This window comes from Schistocerca piceifrons, unplaced genomic scaffold (genome assembly GCF_021461385.2).
Source record: "Schistocerca piceifrons isolate TAMUIC-IGC-003096 unplaced genomic scaffold, iqSchPice1.1 HiC_scaffold_936, whole genome shotgun sequence".
Classification (NCBI taxonomy): Eukaryota; Metazoa; Arthropoda; class Insecta; order Orthoptera; family Acrididae; genus Schistocerca; species Schistocerca piceifrons.
Window position 1 is genome coordinate 1,773,258 of NW_025729208.1, and position 27,808 is coordinate 1,801,065.

Consider the following 27,808-nt stretch of genomic DNA (forward strand, 5'->3'; position numbering starts at 1 on the left):
ATAATTCCCATGATAGTATATGTACCGTTAAAGTTTTCATTAGAGAAGACTGTGATTCCCTGGAATATTTATCAACTCAAGAGTGAGGAAGAATATATATCTTTGGTTGCTCTTACGAAAGCATAGTTACTCAGAGTCCAAGATCTGATTTGTCTACGGAATGACGTTTCTGGTGAAACATGCGGGAAGTGCTTTTATGTAGTAAGTGAGATGTGTTGTTAAATTCCGAGTGGGCAGCAGATTTGAGTTTGAGAAACATTGGACGTGCCACCGTTGTTGCGACAGTCTGCGTATTAATTGAAAAAGACAATTCCATTTTACTCAAACGGTAAGTTTTTGTTTATGTTTACGTTTTGTATGTATGTGTGACGGTTAAACGATGTGTCAAGTTCAGGATGACAGCAGAAATGCTATTTGCTTAAACAGTGACCATTATTTTGTGTAAAGTTTTTAATAACCTGTCTTATAGCTTGTGAAGCGCACTAATTAATTAGATGGACACAAAGTTCTTTTAGGACGTAAAATTTTTTTATTAACTGTAGGTGAAAATAACGCACAAATGATGCCTAACATGTTGAACATTTAGGTGACATAATATTGTTTAAAGTCTTTGAAGGCTTGAGTAATAAAGTGTCCTCGCTGCACAATCTACGTGTGCATGGCCATACATGTGCTTGGAGGCGATTGAGCCTTTAGACAGGTAAGAAATGGATTTGTCATTTCATGTGAGCCATTGTTATTCAACACGCTTAGGAAAAGTGCTTCAAATTATATTCAAACTAAGACAAGCTACTATTTTGGTTTTGATCATTTGCTGGCCGTTCGCATACACTGGCATGTTTAACTCCGTTTAAATGAAAGTTGTTAAATAATTCATTAATACATCAATTCCACGCCCTGAGAATGTAAACGAATATCTTATACTGCAAAATTTGCGTCTTCTCGTGTATCGGCCGGCGGTTGCTTCTTGTAATGATGAATGTGTGAAAGGAGGCACTTTCCGTAAATATTCAGTCATAAGTAGATGTAAGAGTATTCATTACCGTACCTTTTCATTGCGTTTAATACAAAAACTGACAGCTATATTTTTTGCATTTTTTAAAATTAACTTAGCCTTCAAATTTAATTAAAAAATTCGTGCCAGATAGAAACTATTAGTGATGACTGGAATTCAAAAAGTGATAAAAATGTTATCAGACAAAATAGGCAGTCAGTAGCATTGTTTAATATTAATGTTCTATGTGGGTAAAGTACCCTGATGAAGGTAAACAGACCGGCAACCAGTTACGTAATCTTTAGTCCTTGGCTTTATCTTATCAGTCTGTAAGCAGCGGTAAGTTTAACTATGCAGGAAGGCTGTCATGGTCAGTCTTTCATTAGTGGTTGTGGAGTGTTGTGCTACAATGACACGAACAGATGCAATATGCTGTCCTATTCTGCAGCTGCTGTGGGACTCATTGGCAAACATGTGCGATGTGTGGCCAAACACGAAAGGGAGGCCAGCTGTTCGTACTGTAGGAGTGCCACCTCCGTCAGCACGCGTTGAGAACACTGAAACCTGGCAGCGCAGCAAGAAATTTACTGTGAGTCTATACTTCCTGTACTTGCTTTAGCGTGTTTATTCATATGAGAGGAGAACCATTGTAAAAGGGAAGCAAATTTTGAGTGACAGATAAGTTTGGAATATAAAATACGATACATATCTTGTGAAATTCAGAATACAGTAATACAATAACTGTAGTTTACTCCAAAGGTCATATTCTTTCATTACAATGTCACCCTTTGTCACCCATATTTGTAGTCAAGCAGTTTGCCTGGCTTTTGCAACACAAGTTTTACTGCGTACTGAAGTTTTTTTTTTTTTTTTTTTTTTTTTTTTTTTTTTTTTTTTTTTTTTGCAAAGGACTCTTCAAAACAATGGTTTTTATTTTCTTCCTCTTCAATGCAATTTTAGTCATGTGTTTCAGTATCTGATGACTTGCTGCTTATGACATTGTAGATGTTGAACTGCTTTTCATTGTAACACTGCATCTCATTCCTTTCATGTAGAAGGAAGCTTGGATTAGTTGTAAAGTTCCAGATTTTTCAAATAACTCAATGTATGCATTAGATAATATGTAATTTCCCATTGAAAAGTTATAGTAAGTGTGTTTCATGAAATATCAAAGATGAAGTAGGGTGACAGGTATCTTGCCACAATATTTCGGCTGACAGTCGTTCAGTCATCTTAAAGAGAGTATGGGATTCTGGATATGGATCGTAATATATGTAATAAACAACTTCAAAGTTTTCAATATACACACACATTTTGCTATAAAGACTGATACACATGAACACTCCATGAAGTACAAAGGCAAACTGAATTAAACATGGCTCATCAGAGCAGTTAATGTTCCAAAGATTGTAATTTGTGTTGTCTATGTGACCTATCGATGCCACAGAGCCCCCCTCCCCACAGTACGGATTACGGCCTACGAGCCCTGAGGGGTGGGGGGGGGGTCACGTGGGTGTCAGCGTTGGTGTGAGAGGTGCAAGGTGGCAGGCGCTAGACCGGAAGGTCCATCTCCGTTCGGTCGGTGTGCGAAGGCGTGGAGTGTGGTCACTGGTCCAACTCGTAATCCGAGGGAGGAGGCGGCGTGTGAGCATGCCTTCCCCGAATGCAGACTGAGCCGTCTGAAGGAATGAAAGCTCGGACGCATGTCGGGTTGCACTCTTGTGGGAGGGACAAGCTGTGCACTATCTTGACGTTGAGTTACTCAGTGAGGGTCAGGTCTGTGCTGTCTGTGAATAGAACAAGCTCACGATTATCTAACACCATAATCGACACGTCGTCGACGCGGTCAGGTGGTATGTTGCAGCACAAAACGAAGGATGGGGCATCCACGTCTCTAGTATCTGAAATGTCTTCAAAACCTGTAAATGGGTATGATGATGACATTCCTGAGGAACCCGCGAACTGCGTTGGTGAATCGTTGGATGGAGAAAATCCAACGCTAGGTTGAACGGACTCATTAGCGGGTTCGTCAAAAGAACATGTGCCCAGGCAGTCTGACTGGGTCGGCAGAGGGGTGTCGGAGTCTATGAAGGCACGCTTGAGCCTGTGTAGAGAAACAGTTTGCGGACGATCTTTTATAATAATGTCGAATGTCATCTCGTCCCTCTGGAGTACTTCGAAGGGGCCGAGGTAAGGGGGTTGTAGGGGTTGTCTGACAGTCGTCCCTGAGCATGACGTGTGAGCAAGAGCTGTGTGCGGGCGGCACGTGAGTTTCGAGTGGGGAATGTCTGACAGGCAGGTGTAGCCAGGTGTTTGTAAAGTATCCATGCATCCTTTCAATAAAGTCTGTGAAGGAGGGGGAATCCCCAGGATCTTGGGGGAGAATTAGTTCCCCAGGTAAAAATGGGTTTCCGCCGAAAACAAATTCGTAAATCGTCCCATGTAAATGTGGTTTAAATGTAGAACGTAGGCCCAGCAACACCCAAGGAAGTGCCTCGGATCAGAGACAGTCATTGCACCTGAGTGCAGTTTTAAGGGTGTGGTGCCATCATTCCACCAACCCGTTGCTTTGCGGGTGGTAGGCTGTCGTATGGATCTTTTTAATACCACAAAGATTACAGGGAATCGTAAAAAGTGCAGATTCGAACTGTCAACTCTGGACGGGCAGCCAAACCTAGTGATCCAAGAAGAAACGAATCCTTTGGCCACAGTTTCTGCTGTGATGTTGGGTAAGGAGATGGCTCTCCACCCAACGAGACATTTGGTCTATTGTGGACAGGATATACCTGTGGCCCTCCAACGGAGGCAGGTTTCCGATAAGGTCAATATGTACATGACGGAAACGTCCCTTGGGGATGTCAAACTTGATGAGTGGCGAAGAGGTGTGACGTCCTATTTTCTTTCGTTGACAGGAAATGCAGCTGCATGCCCATGTTTGACAGTCCCGTTTCACATCTTTCCACACAAAACGCTTGGGGACGAGGGTGGGTGAGATTATGCAAGGCGTCAAAAACCTGTTGACGCAGTGTGCACGGGAGCAAAGGCCGCAGAATGCCCGTAGAAGAGTCGCACCACACTTCGTCCGAAATGCCAGGGAACTTAGCCTTGGTAAACACGAGCGAAGACTGTGGGTCTGTGAGCAGAACCTGAGTGCCCTTGTCAGAAGCCCGTAGAGTGGCGAGGACAGATAAATTTATGATACTTGAAACTGCATTGATCCGTGATGTAGTGTACGTCCGTAGTAAACTGAGAGACCAAGTCGAAGTGGCGGAAACGTCGGGGGGAGGATCCTCTGGCAGGTGTTCAGAAGGCGTCCGCCAGCGGTTTGTGATCAGTAAGAATGAAGAAAGGACGGCCCTCCATGTCGGTGGGGAAATGTTTGATGGCCTCGTACACCACTAGAAGCTCTCTATCAAAAGCGGGATATTTCTTCTGTGCTGTAGACAGTTTTTTGGAGAAGAAGTGAGATGGTGAAACTGTGTCGCCTTTGCTCTGCTGTAATACTGTCCCGACCGCGATGTCATTGGCGTCTGCAGTGATGAACAAATCGGCAGATGGATGAGGGTGGGCGAGTACGACTGTGTGAGCTAAAGCTGTTTTAAGAGCCCTGAAGCCTCTAGCGTGGGTTCGGTCCAGCAGACTGGTTTAATGCCCGAAGTTTGTTTGCCGGAGAGCAAGTCCATCAGCGGTGCCTGTATGGCAACTGCTGAAGGTAGATGACGGTGCTAGTAATTTACAGTACCTAGGAAATGTCTTAGTTCTTTGTACGTAGCTGCGGGTGGCAATGTCTTGATAGCCTGCACACGGGATTTGGGAGGCTGTAATCCGTCTGTGGAGACAGTGTAACCCATAAATCTCACAGAAGACTAACGCGGTTGGAATTTTTCTTTGTTGGCCTCAACACTGTTGGATGCCAACGTTTGGAGGACCTGGGATAAATGATCTTCAGTTGATTTGCTGAAAATGAGTATGTCATCCAGGTATGCGAAGAAGAACTTGAATCGTCGTAAGAGTCAATGAAACATTCCCATGTTTCTGCTGCATTCTTTAAATCGAATGGCATGAAGTTGTACTGGAACAAACCGAGTGGTCTGATGATCGCAGTCTTTGGAATGTCTTCCGGCACTATGGGAATCTGGTGATAAGCATGTTTGCAGTCAATCACACTGAAGATTGTGGCGCTTGATAACATGTGAGTGAAATCGTTTGTGTTTGGCACGGGGTAATTTTCCATGACAGTGCGAGCATTTAAACGTCTGTAATCACCACACATTCGAAAAGAACCATCATTTTTGGTGCCGAGGTGAATTGGTGAAGACCAATTGTTGTCTGATAGCTGTAGGATGCCTGCCTCCAGAAGTTCATTAATTTGCTGCTGGGCTACGCGCCACTTAATGGGGTTGAGGCGTCTAACCTTGTGTCTAATAAGCAGTGGTAATTATCTTGTGTGTCGTTCCGTCAGTGACAGAAGAGACTGAGAACTGCACACGAGGCTGAGTAACGTTCTGACATTGAGTTTTGGGACGAGTGGGGCGTGATGAGGCATAGCCGTTAGCACGAGTGGGAAAAGGCAGCAAGAAAGTCACATGCCTATTACGCAAGTGCGGCATGCACTTGTTTGTAGAGGTCGACTGCACGCACAGCATGGAGCAGAGGGGGGCACGCAGCGACTGTCTGTTGTTAACTTTACCTTGCGTAACCAGCACAGGCGAGAGAGGTGCTGACGTCGCGTCAGGGACAGCGATGGCCGCCGAGTTGCTTGGCTGGCACATGGGAGAGGGGGAATGTTTATTAACAAGTGGCGTGGCTGGCTGCATAGTGGGCTTGGTCGTGCTGCGGGAGCGAGACACTGTTTGAAACATGATGCACTGCACGTAGTTGGCGCTTGGGTGGTGCGGAGGTCACTGAACGCGAATCGTCACACGCAATGAATGTTTTTGAACCAACCTGATGAGTGTTCGAACTGATGCTTGGCGATGAAGTTCAATCCGGTGAAGGAACTGCGGATTGCAGTTTCAACAACGAGATGCAGGCCGCAGCAAGCTCATTGTTAAGTGTGAGCAATGCGTCGTTTCTGCTCGTCATTCTGCCGGCGGAGGTGCACCGCTGAGTCGTATTCTGAAAGTAGGTTAGTGACGCAGGTCACAAGCTTCCCCGCGAGGGCGGAACACTCGCGAACTAAATCCCATATTGCGGCGGAAACGGAATGAGGAGAATGGGTGCCAGAGCACGGTAGCTGGGGTAGAATGGAGTGGAGGTGGCCTGCGGTCCCCCTGCACAAGAATTAATGTTGGGATCGGGCATCACCGGAGCAGAAATGTTACTAGCACACACGTTCGCAACAATGGCTGGTTGTAATGTCTCTGAAGACACAATGCGGCAGGCACGGTCGGTACCATGGGAGTGAACAGGTGAGCGGCGCGTAATGAGGGCCTGTAAACTGGTCTGGAAATTGCAGGACTAGCAGTGACATTGTCCATCTCGGAAATGACGTCGAAGGCCAGCCCGGCAGCAGCAGACGGTACTGCTGAAGGAGTGAGCAGTTGTATGGTGGTCGGAATCGAGGCCTCCTGGGGGGGGGGGGGGGGGGGGTGTTGGCTTGGAGCGTAAAGTGCAACAATGAGAGTTTTCTGCACACAATGGCCTCGCATCCTTCATGGTAGGACCATAAAACACTGGTGAAACCTGTTGGCAGTCATACTGTCGTAGTACAATGTTGCTGGTTGAAGAGGCTACATTGAGTGCACTTGGACCCACGTGGTCGTAAAACTGGGCCGCCGATCCGGTGGTTTGTTCTGGCGAACTGGATGCATAAAAAATGTCTGTTCCTGATTTGTGACGAAGGCGAGGCTAGTGTAGCTTGGTAATAGTTGACAGCGTGTGCATTTTGCAGAAATGGCGGTGTTGCACATGGCACTACTATAACCGACGTCGTGGTGCGTAGAGGATCAAAGCACGTGTGTGAATTTCTGTCCCTTTTAACTTCGTATGAGTGATCGATCGTCACACTATTTAGTAAATCATCCACTTCACTTTTCACTTGTTGTTGTGCATAATCCAGCGAAACAAAGCCTGAGTCCATTGTTTGAGGTAACTGTGTAACACTCGGTCGTTGTAGAGTTGCTAAAGTAGAGGTTATCCTCATCGAAGATCATAGATCATTGTCCGTTAGCTGCGAAGTAACAGACGGCGGAGGGTTGTGTTGGCCTGGTCATAAGAGCTGGGCCTCCAAATCTTCGTAAAGAAAGTTCGGTGATGTAGCCATGGCGTCGAATGTGATACCTGTTGATTCTATACGACCGGCGCAGATGTCATGGAAGACGTAGAACTTTTTGTCCAGGGTCACCAATATGGGATTCTGGATACGGATCGTAATATACGGTTACCAAGTTTTCTATGTACACATATATTTTACCATAAAGACTGATACACATGAACACTTCATGAAGTACAAAGGCAGACTGAATCAAACATGGGGGCTCGTCAGAGCAGTTAATGTTCCAAAGATTGTAATTTGTGTGGTGAATGTGACCTATTGACGCCACAAGAGTTTACCGATGGAGGATGCTGATTTTGTTTTGTCTTATTCTGTCAAACCCATGTTACTTACAGTTAGGTGTGACTTTCCTTGTCATCCTATTGGCTCAAACTCATTCCGTGTGTTTGCAAAATAGGTGAATGTATCTATAACCTAACAATGTAGAATTTATCAATTGTATGACAAATACTATTCTCAAGAATAATTAAGAGTGAACAGCCCAGCTAAATTTTCACTACCTTATTCATCTTGTTGCTGACAATTCAGTGTAGCCGGTGTTGCACATCTTCCTCAGATATCTCGTGAATTCTTTTTTAAATGAACATATGTTGAACTACTGTTTCCAATTTAAATGATGATTACCCTTTCTGATTAAATTCTCAGCAAATACAGTATTCATTTGTATTCTTCACAATACATTTCTGCAGCCATAACCAAATCTTCAAGCTGGGTACTAGCCCTCCTCTATGCTCGTCGAAGAAGACGTGACCATCAAAGATGGTGTGAACACCATAGTTGTAATAAACAGTTACATGTTATTGAACAATGGAAAGCCCAGTTTGGAATATCAAAGAATATTATAAAAAGAATAGATTGCTACTCACTGTAAAGGTGTCATGTGTTGAGTGACAGGCACAATGAGAAGACTGTTACACAGTGAGGTTTCAGCCAAAACCTTCTTCTGAAAGGAAAACACCCCACACATTCCCATCAGCAAGCACATCTCATGGACTCGTGACCGCCATCTCTGTCTGCTCCAGACAGAAAGCAACTCCCCCCTACAGTTCTGGGAATAGGCCCGAGGTATTCATGCCTGTTGTAAGATATGACTAAAAGGTGTCTAACACTTTTTGGCGCGCTCAGGTCCCGTTCTGTGGTTTGACCTGCCACTTTCAAAATTCTACAGAAGTGCGGGTCATATGGGAAAGGATGCCTTATGTGGCGCACGAGTGCCCTTAGATTCATTCTGAATCTCTTGTCATGGCTTTTCATCTCCACCTGCGATTCAACTGTTTGGGCAAAGACACTTTCCGGGCTATGTCATCTTCTTCCGTTGTCTCCTGTCCTCTTTCACCCCCATGACAGTATAGGATTTCTCTGCACCCAATACTCAGCACGGTAGCCAGTCCGTTGTGGTGGGGCCGTCATATACCCATTTCGTGGTAGCCCCCTGACAACACAGGGATCACACTGCTGATGCCTGAGCTGTAAACTCCCCATGTATGTCAAGGAGTAGATGCCTGTCTTCCTGGGGCATCAGGACTCCTGGCAACGGCCATCATGCCAGTTGCCTTTGCTGTAGCTGGGTGGTGCCCGTGGGGAGAGCCCCTGATCAGAGTGTGTGGCATCAGGGCGGATGATCCGCAATGAAGCGGACTAAGTCATATCTTGCTGGTGATTGTACGGCACCAGCAGTCTCTAAAAAGGGCAAGATAGAATACAATGCTGACAGGTATGACCCCAAATCGTTTCCCTCCCTCGCTACACCGTGGGAGGAACATAGATCTACAGAATGGAGAGAGTCATATTCGCCTCGGTTTTTAGTCTGTAGCAAAACCGATGGGGACTCTTTTCCACCTACGAAGCCTCAGTCTTTTGTTGAACACCTTGAGGATAAGTTTGGAGAAGTGACAGCACTGTCGAAGACGCAAAATGGCACAGTCTTGATTCAGACAGCATCCCCAGCCCGATCCTGAGCATTACTCGCCTGTGACAAGCTGGGTGATATTCCTGTTTCCGTCACTCCCCATAAAGGCCTCAACATGGTCCAGGGGATAATTTTCCATCGTGACCTCCTCTTGCAGTCTGACGACGAGCTCCACGCCAGTTTAGAACAACAGGGTGTGCATTTCATCTGGAATGTTTACAGGGGACCCAAAGACAACAGGGTTGCTACCGGTGCCTTCATCTTGGCCTTTGAGGGTGATTCATTGCCTGAAAAGGTCAAGGTGATTGTTTACTGCTGTGACATTAAACCATACGTCCCTCCCCCTATGCGGTGCTTTAAGGGCTGGAAGTATGGGCACGTCTTCCCACTGCACTTCCAGTGTCACATGTCAAGACTGTGGATGTCCACTGCCCCCAAGATACTTTGTGTGCGCCACCTCCCACTTGCATCTCAACCGTGGAGAGCACCACTCCCCCTGCTCACCAGACTGCCCAGTACTCCAAAAGGAGCGGAAAGTCATGGAGTACAAGACCCTGGACTGGTTGACTTACACAGAGGCTAAACGTAAATTTGAAAGATTACAGATTACACCCCATTTGGTTGATGTTGACATACGCTGCAGCTACATCAACATCGCCGTCCCAAGTGCCAGGGGTCCCTCGCTCTGTGCCACGGACAGTGGGCCCTCCAGGCCACCAGAATACATCCACCCCCTTGGTGGTCGGGGGCAAATCTTCCTCCTTTGCTCCCAAAGCACCTACTTTAGGAGCAAGCCCCCCTCCCTCCCCCCAAATGCAGGGGACATTGGTCCCCTCCCCCCTGCTGGAGAAGCAACAGCCTCCTCCGCATCATCTCGTGCGGAAGGTCCCCCTTGGGGCCCTCTCTCCCAAGGTCTCCGCTAATGCCACGGCGGACACATGCCAGTGGTTCAAGGAGCCAAAAGCTGCTGGACGGAGAGCTTCATGGTCTTTCTCCGTGCCTGAAACTGCTTCGGAGAAATCTTCCCAGCAAGCCCCTTAAGAGAAGTAGTAGTCTGCTAAGAAACAGGACCCTCTGGTGGCCCCGTCACCACCACTCCCCATCAATTCTGCATCTGAGGATGCAGTGGAGATGTTAGCATCCCTGTGGACCTGGATCTCACTGATGCCTCATCCACCATAGAAATGGCTACAAATACTCAGTTGGAGGCAGCAGGTGACCCTGAGGCATAACCTGCCTCCTTGCACACTTCATGCCTTCCCAGCCTCATGATAACATCATCCTCCAGTGGAATTGCTGCGCTTTTTTCCACCACCTGGCTGAGCTACGTCAACTGCTAAGCTTTACACCTGTTCTGCATTGCCCTCCAGGAAACCTGGTTCCCCGCAGTGCTGACCCCTGCCGTCTGTGGCTATAAGGGATGTTACAGAAACTGTAGCAACTATAATAGAGTGTCGAGTGGAGTTTGTGTCCATGTCCTGAACTCGGTATGTAGTGAACCTGTGCCCCTTCAAACCCCTCTTGGAGCTGTGGCTGTCAGGATACGAACGATGCAGGAAATATCTGTCTGCAACGTATATCTTCCTCAAGATGGTGCAGTACCCCTGAACGCATTGGCTGCATTGATTGATCAACTCCCAAAACATTTCCTACTTCAGGAGATTTTAACGTTCATAACCCCTTGTGGGGTGGCACAGTTTTTACTGGCTGAGGCAGAGATGTCGAAAATTTACTCTCACAGCTCAACCTCTGCCTCTTACATACTGGGGCCGCCACACATTTCAATGTGGCACATGGCACATATTCTGGCCATTGATCTCTCGGTTTGCAGTCCTGGCCTTCTCCCATATTTCCACTGGAGAGCACATGACAAACTGTGTGGTAGTGACCACCTCCCCATCTTCCTGTCACTGTCCCGGCGTCAGGCCCACAGATTCCTACCCAGATGGGCTTTATACCAGGCAGACTGGGAAGTCTTCACCTTTGCTGTCACTGTTCAATCTCCCCCACACAGTAACATCGATGTGGTGGTTGAGCAGGTAACTACAACGATCGTTTCTGCAGCAGAAAACGCAATCCTTCGTCCTTTATGGTGCTCCCGGCGAAAGACAATCCCTTGGTGGTCGCCACAGGTTGCTGAGGCAATTAAGGAGTGTTGGTGTGCTCTACAGCGGCATATAGCCTTTAAACAGCTCTGTGCCCGTGTTTGCCAGCTTATCAAAAGGTGGAAACAGGAGTGTTGGAAGAGTACGTATCGACCATTGGGTGCCACACGTCACCTTCCCAAGTCTGGACAAAGCTCAAACGAGTTTTCGGGTACGAGACCCCAACAGTGTTCCTGGTGTTAACATAAAAGGTGTGATATCTACCGCCGAAAACGCGATTGCCAGGCACTTTGCTGAGCACTATGCTCGCGCCTCTGCGTCAGAGAATTACCCCCAGCCTTTCGCACTCTCAAACGGCGGATGGTAAGGAAAGTCCTCTCTTTCACTACATGCCACAGTGGACCCTATAACGCTCCATTTACAGAGTGGAAGCTCCTCAGTGCCCTTGTACATTGCCCCGGCACGGCTCCTGGGCCTAGTCGGATCCACAGTCAGATGATTAAACATCTCTCGTCTGACTACAAATGAAATCTCCTCATGATCTTCAGCCGGATCTGGTGAGATGGAGTCTTTCTGTCGCACTGGTGGGAGAGCACCATCATACCAATGCTCAAACCTGGCAAAAACCCGCTTGATGTGGGTAGCTATTGGCCCATCAGCCTCACCAACGTTGTTTGTAAGCTGCTGGAACATATGGTGTGTCGGCAGTTGGGTTGGGTCCTGGAGTCACGTGGCATACTGGCTCCGTCCCAGGGTGGCTTCTGCAAGGGTCGCTCTATCATTGATAATCTTGTGTCCCTCGAGTCTGCCATCTGAACATCCTTTCCCAGACACCAACACCTTGTTGCCGTCTTTTTTTTATTTACAAAAAGCATATGACACCACCTGGAGACATCATATCATTGGCAGGTTATATGAGTGGGGTATCTGAGGCCCGCTCCAGATTTTTATCCATAATTTCCTGTCATTTGGTACTTTCCATGTCCAAGTTGCTGCCTCCAATAGTTCCCCCCATATCCAGGAGAATGGGGTCCCACAGGGCTCTGTATTGACTGTATCTCTATTTTTAGTGGTCATTAATGGTCAAGCAGCAGCTGGAGGGCTGTCCGTTTCACCCTCTGTGTATGCAGATGACTTCTGCATTTTGTACTGCTCCACCAGTTCAGGAGTTGCTGAGCGGCGCATCCAGGGAGCCATTAACAAGGCGCAATCAGGGGCTCTAGCCTACGGCTTTCAGTTTTTGGCCACAAAGTCGTGTGTAATGCATTTCTGTCGGCGTTGTACCATTCATCCGGTACCAGAACTTTGCCTTACTGACGATTCCCTCACTGTAGTGGAGACGTATTGATTTTTAGGACTGGTTTTCGATGCCTGATTGACTTGGCTTTCTCACCTTTGTCAGCTTAAGCGGAAGTGCTGGAAGCACCTCATCAGTGCCCTCCGCTGCCTGGGCAACACCAACTAGGGTGCAGATCCCTCTACGCTGCTGCTGCTGCTGCTATACAGAGCCCTTGTTCAATCCCGCCTTGACTATGGGAGTCTGGTTTATGGTTCGACAGTGTCCTCAGCGTAGCGTTTACTTGACCCATTGCACCACTGTGGTGTTCAACTAGCAACGGGAGCTTGTAGGATGAGTCCGGTGACCAGTGTCCTTGCGGAGGTTGGAGTCTCTCCATTGCAGGTCAGGCGTGCACAACTGCTCGCCAGTTACATTGCACAAGCTTGTAGTTCTCCTGCGCATCTGAATCATTGTCTCCTTTTCCCACCTACGGCAGTTCATTTCCCGCATCAGCAGGCCAGGTCAGGGCTTACAATTGCAGTTCACATCCGATCCCTTCTGTCTGAACTGGAGTCCTTGCCTTTGCCGCCTATACTCGAGGTCAAATTGCTTACACCTGGACCTTTCACATGGCTCAAAGGATTCAGTTCATCCCGCGGCTCTCCACTGTCACTTCATCTCGATTCTTGACATATACTGAGGCCATGAAGTGATTTACAATGACGGTTCAATGGCTGATGGTCAAGTCGGCTTCTCATGTGTCTGTGGAGAACATATTGAACAGCATTCCTTGCCCGATGGCTGCAGTGTTTTCACTGCAGAGCTGATGGCTATATCTCGTGCTCTTGAGCACATCCGTTCATGCCATGGGGAGTCGTTTCTTCTGTGTACTGACTCCCTGAGCAGCCTACAAGCTATCGACCAGTGCTACCCTCGTCACATTTTGGTAGCGTCCATCCAGGAGTCCATCCAGGAGTCCATCCAGGAGTCCATCCAGGAGTCCATCCAGGAGTCCATCCAGGAGTCCATCCAGGAGTCCATCCAGGAGTCCATCCAGGAGTCCATCCAGGAGTCCATCCAGGAGTCCATCCAGGAGTCCATCCAGGAGTCCATCCAGGAGTCCATCCAGGAGTCCATCCAGGAGTCCATCCAGGAGTCCATCCAGGAGTCCATCCAGGAGTCCATCCAGGAGTCCATCCAGGAGTCCATCCAGGAGTCCATCCAGGAGTCCATCCAGGAGTCCATCCAGGAGTCCATCCAGGAGTCCATCCAGGAGTCCATCCAGGAGTCCATCCAGGAGTCCATCCAGGAGTCCATCCAGGAGTCCATCCAGGAGTCCATCCAGGAGTCCATCCAGGAGTCCATCCAGGAGTCCATCCAGGAGTCCATCCAGGAGTCCATCCAGGAGTCCATCCAGGAGTCCATCCAGGAGTCCATCCAGGAGTCCATCCAGGAGTCCATCCAGGAGTCCATCCAGGAGTCCATCCAGGAGTCCATCCAGGAGTCCATCCAGGAGTCCATCCAGGAGTCCATCCAGGAGTCCATCCAGGAGTCCATCCAGGAGTCCATCCAGGAGTCCATCCATGCCATGGAGCAGTCCGGTCGTTCAGTGGTGTTTGTGTGGACCCCAGGACATGTCGGAATCCAAGGCAACGAACTTGCTGACAGATTGGCCGAACAGGCTACACGGAAACCGCTTATGGAGATCGGCATTCCAATAACTGACCTGCGTTTGTTTTTACATCACCAGGTTTTGCTTTGGGAGACGGAATGGCATAATCTCAGTACACACAACAAACTGCGCGCCATTAAGGAGACTACAAATGTGTGGCAGTCCTCTCACAGGGACTCTGTGGTTCTCTGCCGGCTCCACATTGGCCATGCTTGGGTGACCCACATCTACCTCCTGTGCCATGAAGACCCGCCTCAGTGTCGATGTGGTGCCCGGTTGACAGTGGCCCATATTCTGGTGCACTGAGCCGAGATCTTTGCCTTGTATCGGATCATGGCGTACATCTGGCAACACAGCCTTTTCAATTGTGTCCTCTGCTCAGACTCACTCATCGCCCTTCAAAGCCTACTTGCACTGTACACTGCGCATCCGTTAGTGCAGCAGGTTCAGGAAAAGTGTCTCTTGCTCACTCGTGTGATGTTTCTGTGGGTTCCTGGTCACGTCGGTCTGCCAGGAAAGGAAGCTGCTGCCAGGGCTGCAGTCCTCGTACCTCAGTACCTATAATCTCTCTGATGATCTCCGTGTTGCCGTCTGTCAGGAGGTGGTGTCCCTTTGGCATTGCCAGTGGTCCTTCCTTCACAGGAATAAGCTCTGGCTTATTAGGCCTCTCCCAGCAGCTTGGACGACCTCATCTCCCGCCAGGAGGAGGTCATTTTAACTCTGCTGCATATTGGACACTGCCTTTTTAGCCATCGTCATTTGATAAGTTGTGCTACCCCACCACTTTGTATACTTTGCGACTAAATTTTAACTGTTCACCACTTCTTGATGGAATGCCCATTTTTTAACTGTTTATGTTCCCGCTTGGGTTTGCCGTCCGATTTATCGGCCGTTTTAGCAAATGACACGCTGGCTGTCGACCGTGTTTTACTTTTTATCTGCCAACGTAATATGGTGAAGGCAATTTAATTTTTAGTTTTGGATCTCCATTTCTGTATGGTGTCATTTTTAACCCTTTTTCCATGTGCCTGTTTTTAGCTGTCTTCTATTAAGTCAGTTGGGACTGATGTTAACTCCTCTCTGTCTTCATGTTTCATTGTTTTGACTTGGGCGCATATGACCTCACTTGTTTTTTGCACCCTAAAGCAAAACAAAACCAAACCTTCCATGCTGATGTATATACTCATGCTATTCTTTTTTCCCCTTCCTTGGGGAACATGTCTGGGATGTTGTTGGAAATGTGTTCTGCATATTTAGTCGGCGATATCAGAATAGTCTCTACACTGTCTTTGGTTCCTTCTTTCTTTTTTCATTCCCTTTCTCCTATCATTCATCTGCTTCGGCATTTGAGGTTCCTCTTTTTCTTCTGTCTCCTCTTGCGCCAGCCCAGGCACCTGATGTGTAGCAGGTGACTGGGTAACGAGTAATTACCTGCCTCAGCTTGACAAGTTGGGTTTGCACGTACCCCCCCCCCCCCCTCCCCCTCACGGTAAAGGCGAGGCCTACTATTGCTTGAGCTGCTACCTTCCCAAATTGCCGATTGGTCCCTCTGTCAGGTTTTCGGGAGGTCTATGAGGGGAGGCCCCCCAGTTGGAAGGAACTCACCATCGGAGATGCTGACAGTCGTGGGGAATTTTCTTGCAATAAGCCAATCATCATTTTCAATGTTAATGTCGACCAAAAGTAAAAACAATGAGGCCGACAATTCAAAGGCCCTCCCAGCTGCACCATGGTTCCTGGTGGTTTCACATACTGAAGACTTTCAGTCCTTTGTTACAGTAAATCCATTTATTGTCCAGAAAGGTGTTGATGCAATTGCTGGCCCTGTGAAATCCTGCTCTCGTTTACAAAATGGCACTTTGCTTTTGGAGACTACTTCTGAGGGACCGATGACCGTAGAAGTCTGGTCCCTTTACTCCCACAACCCAACCCCAACTACTTCTGATTCTCAAGCACAACTGCTTGCAGCTTTGTTCCTCCACGGCTATCTTGTTCGCATTGAGGCCCATCGAATGCTGAATTCTTCTCGTGATGTTATTTACACTAGGCTGCTTGATGGTCTGACTGAGGCAGAAATCCAAACATACCTCTCTGATCATGGTGTCATTGCAGTCCATTGAGTGATGAAGAAGGTAGATGCATCCTTAGTGCCCACACCACTCTTTTTGTCACTTTTGAGAGTGTTTTGCTTCTGTCCAAGATAAAATCAGGCCATGAAGTTATCACAGTGTGACTGTACATTTCGAACCCGATATGTTGTTACCATTGTCATCGTTACAACCACACTCTAATGTCCTGTCGGCATCCAGCAAAATGTGTAACCTGTGGTGTAGGGATGCTCATGAGGACCAATGTCTGCCTCTTTCTCACCACTGTATCAACTGCAACGGCGACCATGCCACCTATTCCCAAGATTGTCCCACATATCACGACAAGCGTGCTGTGCAGGAGATACCTGTTAAGGAAAAAGTGCCTTACCCAGTTGCTCGCAAGTTGTTAGCTAATCAAAAACCTTGCATTGTATCATCTGGCACCTACAGTACCGTTCTTGCTACATCTCGGTCCACGAAGAACATGACCATGCAGACATGCAACAACAAATTTAGCGCCACAATTATGAAATCGCCCAGCATCATGGGAACGTTCCCGTCTCCTACTCCAGTTGTGCAACAAGCCACCAAACTTTCGCCTCATTGGCCACCTGCTACACAACCGGCAGGCTGGAAAGGACAGAAGGAATCCTCCCATGAAAACTTCCTGTGTCCCTCCAGCCTACAAACATCTCGGTCTTCTTCAGCAAATCTGCCAACCAGAAAGGCTCCAGTAAATCAAACAAAAGAAAATGGTCTTCTCCGTTGCTGACTGGGAGTTCCTCTCTGACGGTGTCTTCATGTGATACCCTCACCCGGTCGACCTCTGTGTCCCTGTTGCGCACTACCAACTGTTTTTCTGCACTGTAATCCGCAGATAGACAGAACGAGAATGCCAACACCTCTGTAGACCTTGTGGAGCAGGATCCTCCAGCATCTGTGCCTGTAGTAGTGAGTCTTTTAAGGCTGACACTTGGCAGCCACCGAGGTGACACCCCTTCATGTTTCCTCGTCATAACTCTCCTCCAATGGAATGTTTGCAGCCTTCAGTTCAACAAAGAGGACTTATGGCTGCTCTTAGATTGCTGGGTCCCCTTGTACTCTGCCTCCAGGAAACAAAATTGCATCCTCACGACCGCTTTGAGTTTACTCATTTCTCCATGGTCTGCTATGACCTTCCCCCTGAGGACAGCATTTCCGCTATAGGGGAGTAATGCTGCTCATCCGGGTTGATCATCACAGTCAACCCCTCTCCTTGACTACCCAGCTCCAAGCTACTGCATTTCACATTTTCCTTCCTCACTTGACCTTAGGCCTTTGTACTGTTCACACCCCTCCGTCTTTTGATGTCACCAGGGCAGACTTCCTCAAGCTTACTGGGCAATTACTTCATCCCTTTCTGCTGCTCGGCGACTTGAATGCACACCATCCCCTTTGGGATTCTCCAAGAACCTTTCCAAGAGGTGCCCTGTTGGCTGACCTTCTCAATCAAATTAACCTCATTTGCCTTAACAAGGGAGCACACACGCTCCTTTCAGACTCCAAGCACACCTATTCCCATTTGAACCTATCCTTCTGCATTGCCCAGCTTGCCCATCGTTTAGAGTGGTCTGTTCTCTCTGCACTGCTGCCTCTGTATCACAGGGTCCTGGGTTCGATCCCCGGCCGGATTGGGGATTTTCTCTGCCCGGGGACTGGGTGTTTGTGTTGTCCTCATCATTTCATCATCGTCATTATCTGTGAGAGTGACTAGATTGGACTGTGACAAGAAAATGGACTGTGTAAACTTTGGGACTTTGTACGGGTACTGATGACTGCGCAGTTGAGTGCACCACAAACCAAACATCACACATCATCATCTCTCTGACACACACTTAAGCAACCATTTCCCATGTGCTGTCTGTTTGTTGACTCCCTCCCCAGCTCCGTGTGCACTCAAGTGGCAACTTTCTGAGGCCAGCTGGAGGCTTTACTCCTGTCTGGCGACCTTCGATGAACATTTTCCAAGTTGTGATGACTGGGTAGAATATCTTACAGATGTTATACTTACTGCAACAGAATGTTGGTGGCAAACTGCATTCATTATGCAAGGTGTGTTCCATAAGTAATAGGACTAAATTCATAAAAAATCATTTATTAAATACACTCCTGGAAATTGAAATAAGAACACCGTGGATTCATTGTCCCAGGAAGGGGAAACTTTATTGACACATTCCTGGGGTCAGATACATCACATGATCACACTGACAGAACCACAGGCACATAGACACAGGCAACAGAGCATGCACAATGTCGGCACTAGTACAGTGTATATCCACCTTTCGCAGCAATGCAGGCTGCTATTCTCCCATGGAGACGATCGTAGAGATGCTGGATGTAGTCCTGTGGAACGGCTTGCCATGCCATTTCCACCTGGCGCCTCAGTTGGACCAGCGTTCGTGCTGGACGTGCAGACCGCGTGAGACGACGCTTCATCCAGTCCCAAACATGCTCAATGGGGGACAGATCCGGAGATCTTGCTGGCCAGGGTAGTTGACTTACACCTTCTAGAGCACGTTGGGTGGCACGGGATACATGCGGACGTGCATTGTCCTGTTGGAACAGCAAGTTCCCTTGCCGGTCAAGGAATGGTAGAACGATGGGTTCAATGACGGTTTGGATGTACCGTGCACTATTCAGTGTCCCCTCGACGATCACCAGTGGTGTACGGCCAGTGTAGGAGATCGCTCCCCACACCAGGATGCCGGGTGTTGGCCCTGTGTGCCTCGGTCGTATACAGTCCTGATTGTGGCGCTCACTTGCACGGCGCCAAACACGCATACGACCATCATTGGCACCAAGGCAGAAGCGACTCTCATCGCTGAAGACGACACGTCTCCATTCGTCCCTCCATTCACGCCTGTCGCGACACCACTGGAGGCGGGCTGCACGATGTTGGGGCGTGAGCGGAAGACGGCCTAACGGTGTGCGGGACCGTACCCAGCTTCATGGAGACGGTTGCGAATGGTCCTCGCCGATACCCCAGGAGCAACAGTGTCCCTAATTTGCTGGGAAGTGGCGGTGCGGTCCCCTACGGCACTGCGTAGGATCCTACAGTCTTGGCGTGCATCCGTGCGTCGCTGCGGTCCGGTCCCAGGTCGACGGGCACGTGCACCTTCCGCCGACCACTGGCGACAACATCGATGTACTGTGGAGACCTCACGCCCCACGTGTTGAGCAATTCGGCGGTACGTCCACCCGGCCTCCCGCATGCCCACTATACGCCCTCGCTCAAAGTCCGTCAACTGCACATACGGTTCACGTCAACGCTGTCGCGGCATGCTACCAGTGTTAAAGACTGCGATGGAGCTCCGTATGCCACGGCAAACTGGCTGACACTGATGGCGGCGGTGCACAAATGCTGCGCAGCTAGCGCCATTCGACGGCCAACACCGCGGTTCCTGGTGTGTCCGCTGTGCCGTGTGTGTGATCATTGCTTGTACAGCCCTCTCGCAGTGTCCGGAGCAAGTATGGTGGGTCTGACACACCGGTGTCAATGTGTTCTTTTTTCCATTTCCAGGGGTGTATATTCGTACAAATAATCAAAACTGTTCAAAATAGCACCCTCTTGCGTCGATACACTTCTGTAGGTGGTGTTTCCATGCCTGGAAGGAATCCTGGAATGCCTTTTCTGGAATACCCTTTAGAGCTGATGTAATATGTGCCTGGATGCTTTCAGTCATGTCCCAATGTTTTCCTTTCATGACTCCTTTTAACCGAGGAAAGAAAAAAAAAATCACGGGGAGGCTGGCGAACCAATGGGGTCTTGGTCCTGGCCAGGAAGTCATTGACAATGAGGGCGCTGTGACTCGGCGCATTGTCATGGTAAACTTCCCACATGTCCTTGATGTCGCTTCGGCAGCGCAAGACCCCCCTTCTCAGTCTTTTGAGCACTTCCAAGTAGAAAGCAGAGTTCACTGTAGTCCCAGTAGGTACAAATTAGTGGTGGACAATGCCTCTGATGTCAAAGAAGACAATGAGCATGGTTTTGATCCTGGACTTACTCATGCATGCCTTCTTGGGATGGGGTGATGATGGGGTGTGCCACTCTGAACTCAGCCTTTTTGTCTCAGGGTCGTACTAAAAAATCCATGACTTATCACCAGTGATAACTGAGTTTAAAAAATGAGGATCATTTTCACGCATTTCCAACATCTCTCGGCACCGAAGCAATCGCATTTGCTTGTGTTTGTCGGTCAACACTTTTGGGACGAGTTTGGCACACATCTTCAGTCACAATGCGGCAAACGGTTGTTTTTGACATGTTCAGAGAGTGTGCTATCAATTGAAGGCTCAGCCGTCTGTCAAGAGTTCAAACAATCGCACGCACGCGTCACATTTTCGTCGACTCGTGTGGTTGATGGCAGTCCACTGTGAGGTTCGGCGGTGCTCTCCTCTCGGCTCTCCATGAACGACTTGTGCCATCGGAAAAATTGTGATTTCGACAAGCAATCAGTCCCAGAGGCATGCTGAAGTAATGGAAATGTTTCGGTGGCGGACTTCCCACCAAGTTTAACACAAAATTTTATAGCGTACTGTTGCTCTACAGAATGATCCATTGTGCCGTGTTACATAAACTCAAAACGGGGCTAATGGAAACGCACATCCTGACTGTCTGGCAGATTGCAGCCGATTGAGATGAAGAGCGTTTTGAAGCTAACGGCCCCCTCCACTTAGCCCAGCCGGTTACAACACATTGTGGTGTACTGTTGCATCAGAAAAAAATTAGTCGCATTAGTTATGGAACACACTCCGTAAACAGGTGCATGCACATTGTCCTCACATTCTTCGGTATGGCAAAAAAGCTAGCTGGATTTCATTTACTAGTTATTCTAACAGTTCCACTCCCTCTTCCACCATGTGGGCCAGCCTCCAAAGTTCTCTGGGACCAAGGTCCATCCCCCAATTTCCGGCCTGTTAGCAGCAAACAATGTCATAGTGGACCCAGTTGCTATCCCCAACACCTTAGGCCACCATTTTGCTTGAGCTCCTCCTCCTATCATCTTGCCTCCTTCCATTGGAAATGAGCCGAGGAGGCTTGAGCGGTACCCTTCTCTTCTCAGAATCAGGAGTGCTACAATACTGCTTTTACTATGAGGGAGCTAGATCATACTCTCACTTCATCCAAATCCTCTGCTGCAGGGCTAGGCAATGTTCACAGTCAGATGTTCAGCATCTTTCTCTTTTGGCTAAGCACTTTCTTCTTCACATGTACAACTGCATCTGGGCAAGGGCATGTTTCCCAGACGCTGGCATGAAGACACTGTCATACCCATACCTAAGACTGATACGGACAAGCACCTTCCTTATTGCAACTGCTCCATTTCTCTCACTGGCTGTGTTTGCTCAGTGATGGAACATATGATTCATGCCTGGCTGGTATGTTGGCTCGAGTCTCACAATTTACTAACTACTGCACAGTGTGGCTTTTGAGCGTGCTGTTGTGCAGGTGAACATCTCGTCACTTCATCCATCTGTGTCATGAATGGAAATACCAGACTGTGGCCATGTTATTCGATTTGGAGAAAGCCTACAACACCTGCTGGAAGACTGGTATCCTCCTTACTCTCTATATGTGGGCTTCTGTGGCCGCCTGCTCCGTTTCCTTCAGGCATTTTTAAAAGACTGTGTTTTCAAGGCATGTGTGGGTTCCGTTCTGCCTTGTTGGACACCTTTACCCAGGAAAATGATGTGCCTCAGGGTTCCATCTTGAGTGTCATCCTGTTTGCTATTGCCCATACCCCTATAATGGCATGTCCCCCGCTGGGCATATCCAGCACCCTTTTCATTGACAATTTTACCGACTATTGCAGTTCGCCATGGACTTGTCTCATTGAGCAATATCTTCAGCAATGTCTTGATTATCTTGACTCGTGAAGCATGAACAGTGGCTTTCGCTTTTTCCCTGACAAAACTGTTTGTATGAATTTCTGGCGGCACAATTAGTTTCTTCTGTAAAGTTTGGAAGGTAGGAGACGAGGTACTGGCAGAAGTGAAGCTGTGAGTACCGGGCGTGAGTCGTGTTTCGGTAGCTCAGTTGGTAGAGCACTTGCTCGCGAAAGGCAAGGTCCCGAGTTAGAGTCTCGGTCGGGCACACAGTTTTAATCTGCCAGGAAGTTTCAAATCAGCACACACTCCGCTGCAGAGTGAAAATCTCATTCTGGAATTTTTAACAGTTATTTAACACAAATAGCTTGACTCCATTAATTCCTCATTTTCATACTCCTCTTTGTTTACCAGTGGCACTTCAACTAAATTGTACTTAACTGAGCATTATTTACTACAGACAACCCAGTCCATTGGAGTTGATGTACTCTGCAGAAAACACCCCACTCGCATTGCCATAAGTTTGCTAAACTTCCATAGCTTGCCACTCATAGACTTCTCTACTTTGAATCATCACGCAACAGAACTAATAAAATAATGTCGCAAAGCTCTCTCTCTTTAAAAATTCCTGTAAAAAAATCATCTTTTCACAAAAAGTGGCCCTACTTAGTTGATCTCTTAATTTTGGCACTTCTTTTCTTTACTCCCTGTTTTTGTGTGTTATCCAGAACTTCAGCTTTGCAGCAAAAGTTTCCCTTATGTTTCCCCAATAAATACCTCCTTTAAACTATTCCCACACTAAACCCACGTACAGAACTAAGACGTACAATATGTTGACATGTAGTTACACCTATTTGCCTCACTTTATTCCTAATCAGAGATTGACTTCTTCCTGCACTGCTGTGTTTCTCGTGACAAGTGATAATACATACTGTGAATTGAATCTTGGTGATTTTGCCCGTAGTTCAATTGGTTTGTTCTTCATGACAGATGGATTGCTGACAATGTTCCCCTGGCTCCGCCATGTATCACCGAAGAACAATTTTTACATGACGCTGCCTTGTACCTCCATTAAATATTACATTGCAAGTGTCATCACTTTTGTGAACCTTGTTATCCTTAGGCACACATTCCTAAAAGGATTCAGCCGTGCCGGCCGATCATTAGCTTGACAAGCATTTTTTCCTCTTCCTTTTCTCCCTCCTTCCCCCCTAATGAGCCGGTGCGCCCTCAGGATCTCAGCATCTGTTTGCTGGGTACAGGCTTGGTGACCCACTGGTTCCTGCTGGGGATGGGTAAGTGGCACCAGTCCTCTGTCACCGTAAGTTCTGGGTATGCTTCAGTGACCACCATATGGTGCAGCATTGGAACGTTGTGTGTTGCAGGAAACGGGGATCTTGGCTTGATCACCCAGAATGTAAGGATGGTAAAAATCTCTATAAAAACCTCATGGTCTCAAGGTGTGATGCGTGCCAATGAGATGCACGGCTGTCGAGCTGGAAAAGTCATTAGTGGGCAGCCTCCGGGGAACCTTGCCCTCTTTAGTTGTATAAGGCATGCTGGGCTCTGTGTAGATGGACCTTTATTTATTTTCCCTAGCTGTTCACGGGACCAAGATGGGACCTTCGAAATTTTCTCTTCCTCCTCCCAGCGGAATGGGTGGGCACTGGTACGTACCAACACCCATTCTAATGGAGGACTTGGGTAGTCAGTTTTGCAGACTCAGTTGATGTTAACAGGATGCACACTGTTTGTCAGAATATGTTTGTAATATTTAAGAAGAAAAAGGGCAGCTTCAACAAAGTTTCCTCTTTTTACATTCAAAAGGATTTAGAGGGGATTGCTGGACATTTAAAATCTGTTTGGCGGGTGCACAATGGGATGCTGTTGGTAGAAATAGCTAGTTCACAACAAGTAAGGAACCCCCAGAAAGCTCAGTGCCTTGGGGAGTATGCAACTGAAACTGAACTGCACAACACCTTGAACTACAGCAAAGCTGGTGTGACTTGCAGCAATCTGGTTGACATTCCTCAAGAAGCACTGAAAGCTGACTGGTCCTGGGAAGGCATTGTTGACATGAAGATGTTATGAAAGGGGTGGATGGCAATCTTGTCAAATCAGAGTCTTTTATACATACATTTAATAGCAACAACTTTCCAGAGCTGGACGCTGATGACTGCACAGTTGAGTGCCCCACAAACCAAACATCATCATCACACTTCCAGAGCATGTCAAAACAGATTTCCTTCGCCTAAGCGTATGACCTTATTTATTGAACCCAATGTGCTGTTTTAAATGCCAGCACTTCGGACATACTACTCTCATGGTTGTAAGGGAGAAGCCACTTGTGGCAGATGTGGTAAAGCCACACATAATGGAGTCGGTTGTTCCTCTCCTTCAAAGTGTGTCAACTGCTCCGAGGATCACCCTGTCTGGAGTATGGATTGCAGTGTGTTCCTTGAAGAATGGAAGACCCAGCAGATAACAACAAAGTGCATCCCACATAGTGAAGCCAAAAAGATGTACAAGGCCATGTAGCTGTTCATGTTCGATGCCCCCTTTGCTTCCTTCCTCAAAAGCCAAGAAAGCCGATGCTGCTACACAAGTGGAGGTTGCTAGTACCATCACTAGCACCTGCACTTGTCAATGCACTTGCGCTGCTGCAGTTACTTTGAAGCCGCCCCCCCCCCCCCCCCCCCCGCCCCTCCCCCAGGACTTCAGAAAAGGCTGTGGTTGCTGACATTATAGAACTGCCCCCTCCAAAGATCCATTTTTATCCACTGTCTGGTGCTGCCATTACCACTTCCACAGTTGTTGCTCTGAAGACTCCTTAGACAAATAAATCAAAGTCAACGGTGAAGAATCACTCACTGACAGAGATGAGAAGTACACAGTCCGAGATGATGTGGACCTCATCCTCTCTGACATCTCTCTCAAATCTTCTTGAGAGGTGATGGACCTTGATGTCACACTGGGACCATCATCTTGCCCCAAGACTGAGCCTTCATCCATTGCAGTCTCCCTTCTGCAGTAGAAAGTCAGGATGAAAGTGCTACCCCCATGATAAGTGGCACCCATCCTACAGTGGAACATTAATGCAGTCAGGACACCTGTGGAGGAACTGAAACTCCTAGCAGAACAACATCCTCAGCTTGTGTATGCAGGCAACACATTTTAAAGCATCTAATGGCCCTGTGCAACCTCTGGCTACTGTTAACCTGCAAGTAGTTGCCTTTGAAATTCATGTGTGTTGGAAGATCACTGTTTGCTCACTATATTTACCTTCACAAGATGCAGTAGAGTCTGATGCTCTCACAGACCTTATAGAACAACTCCTCTGACCATTTCTCCTAATGGTAGACTTCAGTGTTCATCATGGTCTTGTGGGGCTCGACATCTTCTTGCCCTCTGGGTCAGGTTTTGAAGAGCCTCACAACATGTCATGATCTGTGCATCCTCAACACAGGTACTCCCACTCTTTTCTGTGCCACTAGTGGGTCATTCACAGCCATAAACCTCTCTTTCTGCTCTTCAGCCCTCACAGACTGTTCAGTGGGAAGTCGTTGATGACCTTCATTCAGTGATCAATTCCCACTCCACATTGACATACTGAATGGAGCAGCACCTGAAGAGAATCTAGAAAAATGGATAGTCAGCAGTGCTAACTGGTTGCTGTCCAGCCAGTTGGCTGTGTTTGAACACCGCGAAAGTGCCCACGAATGGGTAGCTCATGTTACACGAGTGATCCAAAATGCAGCTGACTTATCCATCCCAAAGTCCTCAGGTCATCTTGGGACATAAGCTGTACCTTGGGGGTCAGTGAGTGCCACTAGGCAATCCAGGACATGTGTGCAGCTCTTCGATGGTTTAAATACTGTGCAACAGCATACAACCTCACAGCATTTTGGGTTGCTAGGGTAAAGGCTTGACACATAATTAAGGAGAGCAACCATTCGACTTGTTCTACAGAAGTATGGGAAGCCATCAGGAGGATTTCTGGTGAACAGTCATTTACAAATAGCAGTAGTGCTGAAATAGGGGTGTCTCCAGTCAATACCCAGAGATGTCATTCAGATGATGGCAGAGCATTTTGCAGCAACTATTGCCAATACCAATCAGCATCTGGCGTTTTGCTGATACACTACAATTGTAGAGAAGGGCGAGTTGGACTTCAGATGCAACAATTGAGTCTTACAGCTACCTTTGCTCCATGTAGGAGCTGGAATCGACTCTGTCCGAGACTCATGATTCTGCACCCAGTTACTACCACATTCAGTACTGCATGTTTCAAAAATTGCTTGCATTGTCAAAGATAATCCTCCTCGAATGTTATAATTTTATGTGGCAGACAGGTCACTTCACCAGCTCGTGGAGAAAGGCAATTATGATACCTCTCCTCAAAGCAGAAAAGGACTGCACTTGTCTCAGTAGTTACCATGGTATCGCCTTAACGAGCTGTGTAGGAAAGACCCTGGAGCAAATAGTTAACCATCGTCTGGTCTGGTTGTTAGAGACCAGGCAACTCATTAGCTGATCACAGTTTGGATTTTGGATAGTTTGGTTCACTGTCGACAACTTAACACTGCTAGAGGTGGCTATTCAGCAGACTTATCTATGCAAACTTATTTGTCTTAACGTATTCTCAGATATGAGTAAGGCTTGCAGTACTACTTGGGGGTTTGTGGGCCTCATTTTTTTCTCTATACTGTTGCGATTACCACACCTGAGAGACCTGAAAGCCAGAACCCAGAAGGCACTGAATATCTTAAAGTGCCTTAGCCACAGATCTTGGAGAACAGACAGGGCGCAGCTGCTCCAGTTTTATAAGGTTGTCGTGTTCATGGCTAGACTATGGGTTCACAGTGTATGGGTCAGTGAGGCCTTCCTTTCTGTACATTATTGAAGCTACTCACCTTGAGGGGGATTAGGCTGGCCACAGGTGCTTACAGGATCACCCGCATACCCAGTCTCAGTGCTGAGGCTGGGGAACCGCCACTCAACTTCTGGTGGCAGCTCCTCGTGGTGCGTCAGGCATGTAAGTTCCTTGCAGCTCTGATTTCATCTGCATACCACACTGTTGCTTGTCAACTTTTGGAACACCTTTTCTCTAATCATCCAAAAACAACAAAGCTGTTTGGGATCTGTGTGCTGGAGTGCGGAACACTTACAACCCCAAATCCAGGATTTTAACCACCTTCACAATGGTTGCTGCAGAGGCCCAGAGTAATTTTAGATTTGGTGCAGTACAGGGGTGATTGCACTACTGCTAATGTTTTAATACAATATTTTCTGATATTTTAACTGTGTACCACTACTCTACAGCTGTCTTTAGAGATGGGTTGAAACAGGGGGACTCCATTACTTGCTCTGTTGTTTTCCCTGATCATTTTCTCAAGGTCAGACTGCCTTGCAACTTTACTGTTTTTGAAGCAGAATTATATACGATCTTTCGGGCACTGGAGCAGATGAGATATGCTTAAAGTGCTAAATTCCGTGGCTGTTCAGAGCCTCAGAGTGCCCTTCACTCTCCACAGTGCTTGTACCCAACAGAGAAAGTACTCCAGAATATCCAGGACACCCTCCTCTGACTATAATGACTGGGGAAGGTGGTGTGTTT

The 27,808-nt window shown here is 47.7% G+C and overlaps 1 protein-coding gene across 2 annotated transcripts in view; it reads left to right on the forward strand.

Annotated features, from left to right (window-relative positions):
• The first annotated feature begins 263 nt into the window (after positions 1-263).
• LOC124771310 (serine/threonine-protein kinase Sgk2-like) overlaps positions 264-27,808 on the forward strand; it is a 102,949-nt gene continuing 75,404 nt past the window's right edge. The window contains exons 1-2 of one of the 2 annotated variants that reach the window (XM_047249315.1): positions 264-328; positions 1,443-1,583. In XM_047249315.1, the coding sequence (XP_047105271.1) occupies positions 1,467-1,583 (117 nt within the window). In that variant the 5' untranslated portion in view covers positions 264-328; positions 1,443-1,466. Of the gene's footprint in view, positions 329-670; positions 701-1,442; positions 1,584-27,808 lie in introns of those variants that run through there. The other variant, XM_047249316.1, reaches the window with a different exon arrangement.